Consider the following 13,623-nt stretch of genomic DNA (forward strand, 5'->3'; position numbering starts at 1 on the left):
CCCTTTTTTCAAAACCAAAGAGATATTAGCTTCCATCAAGGAGGGAGGAAGAGTCCCAGCCTCAAAAGAAGAATGCAACATTTCAAATGAGGGAGTGATTAAAATCGAGCTGAATTTCTTATAAAATTCGCCACTAAATCCATCAGGGCCAGGGGTTTTATTGTTTGGGAGTAGCTGAATACCTTTCCGCTTGCCGTTAATGGTTTGGATAAATCAGTCCTTTGGGTATCTGAAATATTTGGCAAATCCAACCTTGAGAAGAAATCTGCCATATCTAACCACAAGTATCTCTTTCCTAAGATCTTTAGAGTCTAGAGTTCATGTAGCTCAAGCTCCAGTCTCCTTTGTTCTGCTAGATTCATTTTTTTTTTAGCCCAGCAGAATAGGATATAATTAAACCACGACTGTAGGCTTTCATAGTATCCCAGAGGAGTACAGGGGAAACATCAGGTGTTCTGTTAAGTTCGAAAAAAACATTGAGCTGATCTTTTAAAAATGTTTCAAAATTAGGGTCGTGGTACAGGAAAGCGCTATATCTCCAGGGCCGAGTTTGGGATAGGGGATTCAAATGATTTAACACTTTGAAAACAGGCGCGTGGTCTCATATAATAATATACTACTTGTTCTATGCACCCCGGAATAAAATGTAAATTCCTTATCAGCAGCCGTTTTTTTACAGGGCAGCAAGCCGCCAATTTGCCCGTCCTTTTGGCGGCTCGGTCTTATTTCCGCCTCGCCTGCAATCTAAAAACAAGGCGGCAATGTGCCGGCCCCTGCGTGATGTGGGCGGAGGTGTCAATGACCTGCGCTGTTGTGTGACCCACATCCGGGGAGTTTTAAAACCAGGAAACAGCTGATCGCAGCAGTCAGTCCATCATTTCATCCGCGGACATTAAGATGAGCAACTGGACAGCCGCTGAGATCCAGGAGATGATAGCGTCTCCTCGGTCTCTGTAGCTGTTTTGTTGTGTTAGCTTGTTGTTGTGTCGGCAAGCTAAGAACGGTCGCTACTTTCAAAAGCCGCCCGCTAAGAACCCAGTTCTAAACTCCAATGGGGTGCAATGTAAAACTCTTATTTTGAAGACAACTTCTTTGTCACTGTTCACAGCCCAACTTCGAGCTACACGTCATGTCACATGTTTACGCCTACCTCAGAGGCGGCTTTTGGAAAAGGAGGAACATTACGCCTCCATTTTAGAAACACAGGCCGGCACATTGCCATCCTTATCTTGGAGCAAATGTAAAAGGGCTACTGGGATGTAGAAGACACCAGGTGTCGACCAGGTCAAGTTAACAGCAGGTTTCAGAGAGAGCTTAAGCTCTTTTAGACAGTATGTTTTGCATTGGAGGTGATTTATCTATCATGGATGAAAAATAGCAATTGAAATCACCACCAATCACTCTGTTTTCACAAATCCAATCAGCAAATGAAGAACAAGCATGAGAGATGAAATCATGTGAATGTACAGGTGGGTAGTAGATATTCAGAAATGAGAAACGCTGATCATGGAGACAGCCCTTCAGCATTATGGGCTCTATCTTGCACTCAGCGCAATTGACTTTGTACACTGGCGCTTTTGTAATTCCTATTTTGCATTCGGCGCACACTGGAATTTTCCCTCCGCAGACGCACGTCCTTAAATTAGGGAATGACTTTGCGCTCCCGGGGCGGTTCAGTGAAAAGAGGAGGCGTGTTCCGGCGCAAACGTTCACTGGTGCTATTTCGGCGTTTCAGAAAACACTTGCGCCACAGACCAGGAAAAACCTAGTCTAAAGTCAGTGGCGCTTATTCAGATGCTATTTTAAGGGTGCATGCTTGGCCATAATGTAGCGTGTACTTAACGTGCGTACACTTTGCTTCTCTCATCTACATGGAAGCAGTTCCCGTTTTTGAAAACCATACAAAAAAAAGTTGAAAAGATTTAAACAGAAGAACTCATTCTTTTTCCCTCTGATATGCGACGCGCCCACCGTAGCCGTGAGGGTCTGGGAGTGGCAATGTGCGATGTGCTCCTAGTGGAGCGGGTGGACGGAGATGGAGTTGGGGGAGGAGGAGGAAGGTGCACAACAGGAGCAGGTGGTGCGTTTGGAGACTTGAGGCGATGCGCCTGAGAGGCCGCAGCAACATCGCCACCCGGTCAAGACGGGCATTAATACCTTGCCGCATCCCAGACAGTGCGGTCCGGTCTGACAATGCTGCCACGGCGTGTAATGGGTCTGGATCCTCTGCACCTTGGTGTTTGCGCTGCTCCCTCATGAGCTGGCCGTTGCCCACTGCTCGGCCCGTGCGCACTGCTCCCGAGGCCAGGTGCGATGTCCTGGGGATGCCAGCCGTAGAAAAAATTGTGGCAATTTCCTCCCACGCCCGTTTAACCAAAGATAATTTGGATGGATTTCTCTTATCCTCATACAAGGCCACTTCTCTGTCTTTTACTACCCTGACGTGAACGTCGGTATCCTCTGCTGTGAACCGCTCCTGCTGTGCGCCTGGCAAATTCGCCATTATAATAGCAATGCGCTATGGAACAAGCGCGCCTGCTTTTAAAGGGAGAGTGAGATGACGCTCTGATTGGTTTATTGCACGTTACGCCCAAACCACACCTATGAGTAATGTAGCTACTTCAGACCAACCCATTTTAGATTTGCGCTGGGCGCAAGAGTCATTTATCCCGCCGGCATAATAGCACCAGCGCCTGAGATCCGCCCACAAAGCTACTTGTGCTTTGCGTTTGATACTTGCGTTTCAGATCGTTAAGATAGGGCCCTATATATCTACCAGACTTGTCAGAAATGGGTATATCCACCAGGGGGAGATGCTTGTTTATTAAGATGGCAACACCTCTGCTTTTACTGGTGAAGGATGAATGAAACACCTGCCCGACCCAGTCATGTCTCAGCTTCATATGCTTGTCAGGTGAAAGGTGTGTCTCCTGCAGGAGGGAGACGTGCACATTTTCTTTTTTTTAAAAACTCAAGATTTTTTTCCGGTTATGTATACCCCCCACATTCCAGCTGCAAACCTTCAATGTAGATCTATCACTAGCCACTATATATTAGAAAAACAAAGACCACCTGGTTCCATGTAGACAGAGATACTAATAAAAAATTGAGCTCTCTAAGAGTCAGAAACAGTAAACAGATAAAAAACAAATGGAAAAAGGGGAGGAAGGGGGGGCTATATTGCTTTGCGGACAGAAAACACACTATGTACTATGTACATGGAATGTAAACAGAAAAGAAAACAGAAGAACAACAAGGGCGGTATGCAAGCTAACTTCCCTATGAGGGCAGTGGAAGACGCTGGACCAGAAAATTGGAAACACCATTCAGCTGCTGGCCCGCAGCTCCATAATGAAACCATTACTAATCATGCTCAGGGGGTAAAACACAGTTAAAACGAGCGTAAGTCTGTGTAAACAAACATATAAGCACAGAAGAAGGTGCACAACCACAAAACGAGGGAACTTTTAAAATCATATAACAAAGATAGAAAGAAGTAGTCTTACTTTCCCAAACAAGCTCAGTGGGCAGTCAGTGTCCTGGGGCAAAACATAATTACTACGAGGAAATCCCTCAGCAGGCAGGGGGGTCTGAAGATGACCCTGGAGGATGTGGCTGTTTATCCAGGAACATGACGACCTCCTTTGGATTCTTAAGGAATTTCTCCTGCCCATCATATTGGATCCTGAGGGTGGCCGGGTACATCATGGCAAAGGGGATCCCCCTCCCTTTGAGCCGCTGTTTTACCTGGTAGAATTCCTGTCGCTTCTTTATGACTGCTGCAGAAAAATCCTCGAATATCGTGATCTGAGTGCCGTTATGTAACAAGGGGTGTATTTTCCTCACCACTTGCATTATCCGGACTTTGTCTTGAAAGTTGTGAAACTTAATGATGACAGCCCGGGGGCCACTGGTTGGGAAGAGGGCGACAGGTGAGGGTGCGGTGCAATTGCGATTTTTTTTGCACAGACTTCAAGCCGTTTCAACACCGGGTCAGTCTTTTATCAAAAGAGGCTTCCACCCCTTTGAGCACTTCTGCTGAGTTTCGTTACACCAAACTGTCAGCGTCCAGTTGACCCGGAAATGGCGGCGTGTTATCAGCCATGCTAGTGGAGCTGCCCGAAGATGATGGATTCTCTCCTAGTCTGCCAGATTTTGCAACGAGGCTGAGCTTTCTCTGAGAGCCAGGCATGTTCATAGACCACCCCAAGAAAACCGCTCACTTAAGCAACATCAACCCCACAAATAAAAGCTAGGAAAGATGCAGAGCTGCTGGAGCAGAGACAGAAAGCTGCTACTCTGCCATCAGCGTCAAGTGACCACCCCCCATTGCAGTTTGTTGCGTATGGGGCTGCAGACCAGTCAGGGTGCCCATACTGACCCCTGTCCACCGCCGAAAGCGCCAACAATGGGCACGTGAGCATCAAAACTGGACCATGGAGCAATGGAAAAGGTAGACTTGGTCAGTTGAATCACATTTTGTTTTATATCATGTGGATGGCTGTGTGCATGTGTGTCGCTTACCTGGGGAACACATGGCACCAGGATGCACTATGGGAAGAAGGCAAGCAGGGCGGAGGCAGTGTGATGCTTTGGGCAATGTTCTGAACTTCAGGCCTGCCATCAATGTGGATGTTACTTTGACATGTACCACCTACCTAAGCAATGTTACAGACTATGTACACCCTTTCATGGAAGCAGTATTCCCTGGTGGCTGGTGCCACAAAGCAAAAGGTATGGGGTGTTGACTTGGCCTCCAAATTTCCCAGATCTCAATCCAATCAAGCATCTGTGGGATGTGCTTGACAAAGCATGGAGGCCCAACCTTGCAACTTACAGGACTTAAAGGATCTGCTGCTAACATCTTGGTGCCAGATACCGCAGCACACCTTCAGGAGTCTAGTGAATTCCATGCCTCAACGGTCAGGGCTGTTTCAGCAGCAAAAGGGGGACCAACACACTATTCGGCAGGTGGTCATAATGTTATGCCTGATCGGTGTATTTCCTCATACCCTCTCTTCTCATGAAATGCTCAGCAGCATGTTGTCATTACTGTGCATGTGACTCACCAGTAAATATCCCCTGAACTGGTTATAGATGATGGCTGTCAGTAAATTCATCAGACAGTAGGTCCCTGCCAGGAAGCAAAACAAATTTCCTCTCAGACACTATATGTGACATTAATAGCAACTTAATCTCTGCTGCACTGACACAGACAATAATACTGTCACTGCTTACCAATAACACTGAAGGCAACAAAGAAAATGGAATAGGCTCTGTTTAGGGAGTAGGCCGGGATCATCACTGTGATGGGACAGAAGAAATGTTGAAAATCTTAACACACTCTACCACAGACACAATTAACAGTAATCGACAGACTTTTTTTTATCATGTAACAGATTGTGTACCGTCAGGGTTGTTAGCTGTTGTGAGCAGCACTAGCAGAGAGGTTAGTGAATCAGGCATAGTTCTGAAATGTAACCTCCACTCCTCATTCTTCTTTGGATCCTGAACCGAAACAAAGAGGGGGAGTGATTACCAGAGAAGAGGAGAGGCAGAGTTGACTTACACATTCCACACATTGTTCTTAGTTGTAAAAAAATATTCTATGGTTATCTTTATTGTTACTATTGTTATGTCCCTCTCCTGTGGCTGCTGTGGACTGTTACATTTTCCACTGATGGTCACCAACCAATTTGCATAAGCAGTGCAACTTGTTCAAGCATCAAGCATATTTACAGTAAGTAGTTATTGTGGCTTTTGGATGTATGTGGTGGGAGAAAGGGGTTAGGTAAGTTGGGGTGCCCTATGCATTTTATCATATTGTAAACTCTGTCTAAAAACATTAGTTCAACATTAGTTGACTATTTTACCCTTCATCTTTACCCTACCTTTAGTACTGCTAATAACACTTAGATACTGTACAAACTGTATCTTCATTTAGTAGTACCAGTATCATTTATACTGTACATAATGTATTATCTCTCTTGCTGTACATACTTTGCACTTTTTTGCACTTCTGGTTAGACGCTAACTGCATTTCTTTATCTCTGTACTTGTACTGTGCACAGTGACAATAAATTTGAATCTAATCTAATCTAAATTAGTTTTGCGGTGGATCGATGCAACTTGTGTATTGTTTTGAGAATTGTTTTTAACACTTGTTAAAGAAGACAGACAGGTTTTTGTTTTGTGTTTTAAACAAGAATTAGTATTAGTATAGGCCTTTTTTTGTTTTATTGATTTCATGAAGCAAGATTAATGGTGACATCAGTTAAATGTGATGTCTGCACAGAGCCCAAAAACACTAAAAGAGAACAACCACCCAGCCACAGTCTGTTCACCCTGCTCCTTTCTGACAAAAGATACATAAGTATCCACTGCCATATCACTGGACTATAGATTTAACTTGTATTTTTATTTTAGGGTATCGGTACTGTCACTTTAAAGTGAAAACAAAACCTGAACAGAAAAGGGAAACATTGGCAAGTGAACTTGCTTGAACTTGAACTCATGTTCAAGATTGTGACTGAAAAAAACATTAGAATAAACATTAGCTACAATGTATACTTCATTGTGAAACCCTATGTTGTGACAATGATTGAAACTTGAACCTTTGTTCTTGTTTTTGTATCTTACATCCTACTCATCAAACCTTTTGTGGGCCAGTTTGTGACTTGTTTATTGTCTCATTTTTTAATCTGTGTCTTTATTCTTGAAAATGTCCCTTCCGTCCTTTTGTGAACGTGATATCTCAGAAATACCTTGAGAGAATTCCTTTAAATTTGGCACAAATGTCCACTTGGGACTCAAACTTATTCATCACTGATTATTACAAAATTTCCCACAAAGGTCAACTTCATTATAAAATCATAATGTTCTGAGAAAACACTTCTCTGGCCATTATTCAACACCATAATTCAGGAACAGAAGGGGAGATTGTGAACATATTGGGATTGTGAACTGCTGCCGAGTTGAAAATTTGTGACGCGTCCAAATCAGAATCATCTTTATTGTCAACATATATGAGACATCTCACTGTTTTTTGTTTCTCTCAATAAACTTGAGTTTGCTGATATCGATCTTCAGGTGACTGTCATTGTAACATGTGATAAAGCTCTCAATCAGTCCTCCATACTCTGTACTGTTGAAATTGTCTTTAAATGAAGACAGCATGTTTTTTTTGTTTTTTTTTACTGGAAATTAATTACTAGAATCTTACATATAAGAATAACATACCAGGAACCAAGAACTACTCATAACACCTTTTATTAAATTCTTAAGTCTTCACAACATAGTGTGTAATTATGTATACACCTCGATAGACATGGAGGAATACAACCATAACTTGTTTTTTTAGTTATGACAATGACCCTTGACTGTTGAGATGCCATCACAGTCTGGGACAAGTTCACAGACATATAAACACATACACACATGTCCGCACAGGTGTCAGCGGTACAGTACAGTATTTAACAGGGTATGACCACATAGACCTGATCTTACCTCAGTTTTAGCGAACAGCAGCATGCCAATCATAGTGAAGAGACAGAGGTGGAGGGCCAGCAGCAGGATGACACTGCAAATACAGAAGAATGCACACTCTGAGGCTAGGGGTGGAAAAGTCTGGGGAGTAGGGAATAGATCTAAATCTTTCTCTATTTCTTCAAGAGACACTTTATAAAAAAAGTGTCTCTTGAATAAATTAAAAACGTGACAGGTGTCAGGATGGTGAAAGCTCCTAGTACTAATTCTGTTGTTCTCTCTGCCATTTATGAACTCTGCTGCCATTTTAGGTCAAACCACTCCCTCCTGCCTTGCAGTTACCAGTTTGACTGACATTCTCATCCCTTTGGAGTTGTGCTTTTGGGTTCAAGCAAGCTGTTAATCTGAGCCATTCTAACTATGCAATGGCCTTTGGTTTGAATTATTCTTGCATTGTCTGAAATCGTACTAAAATGTGTAAATATATAGATCTTATATAATCATTCTGATATTATGAAATTAAAACCCTGCTGCAAATTCTGCTAATTTACTAGATACAACATTGCTATCTAATGAGTTTTGGTAGTAAGTTAATAAAACGACATAAGAGTATTATGTATTTGATAGTAACCAGTATAATAATTTACTTGATGATCATTTATTATATTAGATGTGCTCCACTGATATATCATTCTGAGCTGCAGATGAGAAAATGTTCATTTGTTTTGTTACTTGTCACACGCTATTTTATTAGCTCATATTACAAGCTCTCAGTGTTTCTATTGGTTCCAATGATATGTCATATATATTTACAACAGAGCAAGTGTGTTCCGAATTTGCGTGTACAATTAAAACACTCTATAGAAAGCTAGAAGCCAGTTCTCCATACATTTTTTTTTTTTTCTGGTGTTGGCTGTTTCTTTTTACTTTCTAAGAGCAAACCTAATCTTTTAATTAATTATGAACTGAGAAGAAAGACTGCAAAGATTCCTAAAAGCCACAACCAAATGTTGCAATCTTCCTTTCTATTTTATAGTAGTAGACCTGCATCCTGTAGGAACTTGTCCTCTTGCCTCTGCATCTCAAAGAGGTCCTGTTTCGGCCGTGATTACCTTTCACCCAAATTGACTCCTCTTTCCAGCATATGGGCCTGAGAGCTGCTCACCTCTTGACCTGGCAAGAAGATGCGACGCTGGCTCTGCAACAAACCTCCGGATGGACGCATCACCGGAGACTTACTTTTAGTAATTTACAACAAATAACCACATCTCCCCCCGAAAAAGAGATGCACTCCTTTTCCTCAGGTCAAATAAGGGCAAACACCTACGAGTCTCTCTACCCATCATAAGACAGATAGTGGGGGAAGGCTATTTGGTAAAACCTAATCCAGTTCCCCCCTCCCTCACGTGTCAAATCATTGTTTATGGTGTTGTTGCAGTCTGCCATTCCAATCCACAGCAGTGTACTCACCCAATTTTAATTATTTGTAGGATAGTCCCTTAAGATGAATCATCTTGTTTTCAAGGGAGTCCTTAACATGTATACAGACAATAACAAGACAAAAAATTCAGCATTACATTACATTACTGAACATACAGGAGTAGGACAGAACATTACAACAAAACAATACATTACAAGACGATAACATCCACACAATACACTCTTGACCCAAACCGTTCCCTGCCCCCCCAGTCCGTCTAGATTCACATTTATACATGGGTTGTATTATATACCACTCTTTTTATAAAACACCATCATCATATCCAGTACATTCGTATATACCGTGTCGATGAGATGTATTGTATCCACAATTAACCAAAGATCAAAAATTATCATCAGTAATTTGTTAGAAAAAAGAACAGGGTTGTTGTAGATGAATAAAAAGGGATTTCCTAAAGAGATGAAAAGAAGTGATAGATTTTAGAAAATTAGGCAATGTATTCCAATCTGATGGAGCTTTAAATTGAAAGGAAAATCGACCAATTTCCTTCTGAATTCTCGGAACAATAAAAAAACAGCTGTCAGTATGGCGTAGATAGTGCTGTGACCTATAGGGTGTCAAATATTGTTTTAAGTATGGAGGGTATTTATAATAAATACATTTGAAAATGAACTGCAGCCAATGAAACTTCCTTCTGGACTCTGGTGTTAACCAATTTAGAGAATTATACATAGTGCAGTGATGAGTTCTGTATGGACATCTTAATATAAATCTGCAGAGGTTGTTATAAGTGACTTTGAGAGAGGACAAGTTGGTTTCTGAAGTGTTCTGATATACAATATCTGCATAATCGAGTATAGGAAGAATAAGCTGTGTGACAATCTTTTTCCTAATCTGTAGGGTGAAGCAGTTTATTGAACGATACAGAATACCCAAGCTGCAGTTTATTTTCTTGATAATTGAGTCGATATGTACTTTAAAGGTAAGTTGAGAATCAAGCCAGACACCAAGATATTTGAAACAATCTATTACTTCAAGAGGAGTACCATCGGGATAATTAATGGACAGTTTAGCAGAATGTAAAAGTTTCTGTCTAGTACCAAATAACATATGATATGACTTCTTCTTATTTAGTAAAAGTTTGTTGGTTAAAAACTATTTCTGTATGTAATCAAAATTTAACTGTAATATTGACTGGATTTGAGAACTATTGGATCCAGAGGTGTACATGACGGTATCATCCGCATAAAGATGAATTTGACAGTCAGAACAAGCTTGTGGTAAGTCATTGATAAAGATGCTGAACAATAGTGGACCTAAGGAAGAGCCTTGGGGGATACCCTTTTCCATTAACATAAAATCTGACTGTGTACCATGAAGAGAGACGCATTGGTATCTATGATGAAAGTAGGAGTTGAACCAGAGCAATGAGACTTCAGAGAGTCCTGTGGCATGGAGCTTATCGAGGAGGAGATAGTGGTCAACCATGTCAAAAGCCTTGGTAAGATCTATGAAAATTGCACCTGTGAGCATATTGTTGTCTGAGGAGGATGTTATGTCATTAGTGACTTTAAGGAGAGCCGTTGTTGTTGAAAAATTTGATCTGAAACCAGATTGATAAGGGGATAAGATGTCAAACTCATTAATATAATGAGAGAGTTGATTAAAGACTAACTTTTCAAATAATTTGACTACACAATTTATTATGGAAATGGGTCTATAGTTATTGAAGTCATGAGAGTCGCCACCTTTATGTAAAGGTGTGATTCTGGAACATTTCCAACTTGAGGGAACAACACAGGTATCAATCGACATATTAAATAGATCAGACAAGGGATACGACAAAATGTGAGAGGCAATTTTTACAAACTTAATTTCAAGGCCATCTGGACCAGCTCCACTGGTAGAGTTAAGTCCATCTATGATCCGTTGTACATCCAGTGGACTTATTTTCCTAAAGGAGAAGGAGTGACTGCAATTAACACTATTAGATGCTACATTATTGTAAGAAGGACTAAAGGAATGAGAACTACAGATCTTGGAGAAGTGTTGGATAAAGGCATTCGCAATTGTTGAAGGATCGTTCGTAATTTCGTTATTAATTCTCAGATAAGTAGTGTAATCTTTTGAAGACTTACTCATTATGCTATTAATTGTATTCCAGAATTGTTTTGGGTTTTTAAAATCATTAATGAGTGAGTCTTTATAGTAGCTGGACTTTGCATTCCTAGTTTTAGTTGTACAGATGTTTCTTAGTTGTTTATATGCATTGCAGTCACCGAAATCTTTTGTAGAACGATATTTCTGCCAGGCCTTATCCCTTTCTTTGAATAAACCTAACAAGTCAGCATTTATCCATGGTAGGTGTCTGCCCTTAACTTTCCTTATTGTCCAGGGGGCATGTTTATTAATAACATTAGTAAATTCTGTGTAAAAATAATCCCAAGCATCGTTAACAAAAGGTATTAGTTGTAATCTATCCCATTTTATTGCACCTACATCTTCAATAAATTGTTCAACATTGATATTTTTTATTTTTCTTACTTTTATACACTTTGGTGGAAGACGAGGAACTTTAATTTTCCAAACACAGAAAATAATTGAATGGTCACTTAAGCTGTCAGGTAATACCCCTGATTTTATAATTCGGTCAGGATGAGTGACAAGTATCCAGTCTAAGAGTGTTGAAGAATTTTTATCAACTCTTGTTGGTTCAGTGATAATTTGCGTAAGGTTTATACTGCTAAATACATTTTTTTCCTTGAGGGATACACGTTCCAACCAATTTTTATTAAAATCACCAAGTATAATCATTTCTCCTGGTCGATCTATGGAGTTAATGGTGGAGAGTATACAATCAGTAGATTCTGAATAAGCATTTGGGGGTCTGTAAATATTACCTATGGTTAAGTGTTTATTTTTATGCAAAATTAATTTGACAAAAAGGCATTCAAAATGCAGAGGTGTAACTGTTGGTACAACAAGTTCTGAGCATAAATGAGATGCAACGTATGTAGCCACTCCTCCACCTCTAGATCCTCTATCAGCTCTATACAAAACGTAATCAACAAGTTCGATTTCATTATCTAAAATATTACTGTGAAGCCAAGTTTCAGATAAAGTGAGCACACTGGGTTTATTGTAAGCAATCCATGCTTTTAGGAGGTCGATTTGGGTGGTAGGCTCCTAATATTAAGATGAATAATGTGTAAACCTTTTTCTGTATTCATAATTCAAAAATATTTATATAAGGATTCGTATACTCGTACAAGTGTGTATAAAAACACCAAGCAGTTCAATTAAATACATCACAAGTACTGATAGGGTGTGTAGTACGGGGATGGTGGTGAGGGGGAGATGGTAACTTGGGAGAGGGGAGAGCCATGATCACACAAACAAGCACATTCACACACATATAACACAATCTAACAGATCTCCTAAACAGAGACATAATAAACTTTTTTATATAGTCTACCAATTAACAGAAACTGTGAGAATAATTTCAAGGATTTCAATAATCATAAGGAGAGCGAAATCAAGGTTTCTCACTTCTTGTACTTTTATTACTAGGCCTGACAACATTTCTTTCTTTCCTTTTTTGCTGTTTTTCCCGTTCCATTAGCCAAAATAAGAACAAACAAGTCAAAGCAATCAGAATTAACTTTCTTCCACCGGTAGATATTAACAGAGGAGCTTTACAGCAGTTCATTGCAGCACTGTGCTTTACGTGCCCAAACACACGACAGACGGCAAACAAAAATCACCATGGTAACAAGCACCCGATAGCAAGGCGATAATAATAATTAGGATGCTTTATCAGTTACCGAACAAGGAAAACTCAATCTCATCTTCATTATTCAACTTTATTAAGGAACTGTAGGATACATCCATAAAACTGATGTTTGCCACGTTTCTCGATGTTACTGTTGAGCCAGGATACATTTTATTGCTCAATGAGCTTGGTTTGGGGTAAAACCCCAGTCCCTCCCTTTTGGTGAGCCTTGGTGAGTGGAACAGACTTTCATAACATTCCTTTTTGTTATTTACCAGTGAAATGTCTCTGACATGTTTTGTTAAAATAGAACTACAAGGAATATGTATAAGTCCTTGGTTTTACTGTATATTCAAGTGTTTTATGCCTTAATCATGTTTTAATATTTTTGAAGTGAGAGTGAAATTCTGGGAAAGGCGAAACACAATCTCTAAACATCAAAACGATAATGTAGTTTAATTAAGTTTTGTGAGTCTAAATTCATATCACGCTGTCAGCCCTAGAGGTGGGTGCAATTCATTGATGTGGCGATGCAACGCGATGCGTCAAGTGATGATCTGGCATCAATTAATTAATGTTGATGCTTTGCTGCAAGACCAGAACAAAAAACATGTAACCAGAACCTTAGCGCGCGCATTGATAGGCTATTTATTTACAAATGCAGCCACAGATGAAGACAAAATCAATCTTGTATGGAAAAAAGCATTAAAAATCGCAATAATCGAAGAATTGTGGCACCAATAATCAAATCGAATCGACAATCGTTATAATGGAAGAATCGAAGCTCCCATAATCGAAATAGAATCGAATCATGAGGTACCCTTGTTGGAACACCCCTAGTCAGCCCGCCCCCCTGGGTGCACCTGCTACAGGGCTATAAAAACAGAGACATGCTCTGGTCACTCACTTTCCTTTTACTTCTCCT

At 40.4% G+C, this 13,623-nt stretch overlaps 1 protein-coding gene across 1 annotated transcript in view; it reads right to left on the bottom strand.

Annotated features, from left to right (window-relative positions):
* Positions 1–13,623, bottom strand: part of tpcn2 (two pore segment channel 2) — an 80,003-nt gene that overhangs the window by 44,147 nt on the left and 22,233 nt on the right. The window contains exons 6-9 of the mRNA XM_030410831.1: positions 7,507–7,579; positions 5,409–5,508; positions 5,239–5,304; positions 5,070–5,134 (exon numbers count right to left, since the gene is read on the bottom strand). Coding sequence (XP_030266691.1) covers positions 5,070–5,134; positions 5,239–5,304; positions 5,409–5,508; positions 7,507–7,579 — 304 coding nt within the window. The remainder of the gene's footprint in view (positions 1–5,069; positions 5,135–5,238; positions 5,305–5,408; positions 5,509–7,506; positions 7,580–13,623) is intronic.

This window comes from Sparus aurata, unplaced genomic scaffold (assembly GCF_900880675.1).
Source record: "Sparus aurata unplaced genomic scaffold, fSpaAur1.1, whole genome shotgun sequence".
Lineage (NCBI taxonomy): Eukaryota > Metazoa > Chordata > Actinopteri > Spariformes > Sparidae > Sparus > Sparus aurata.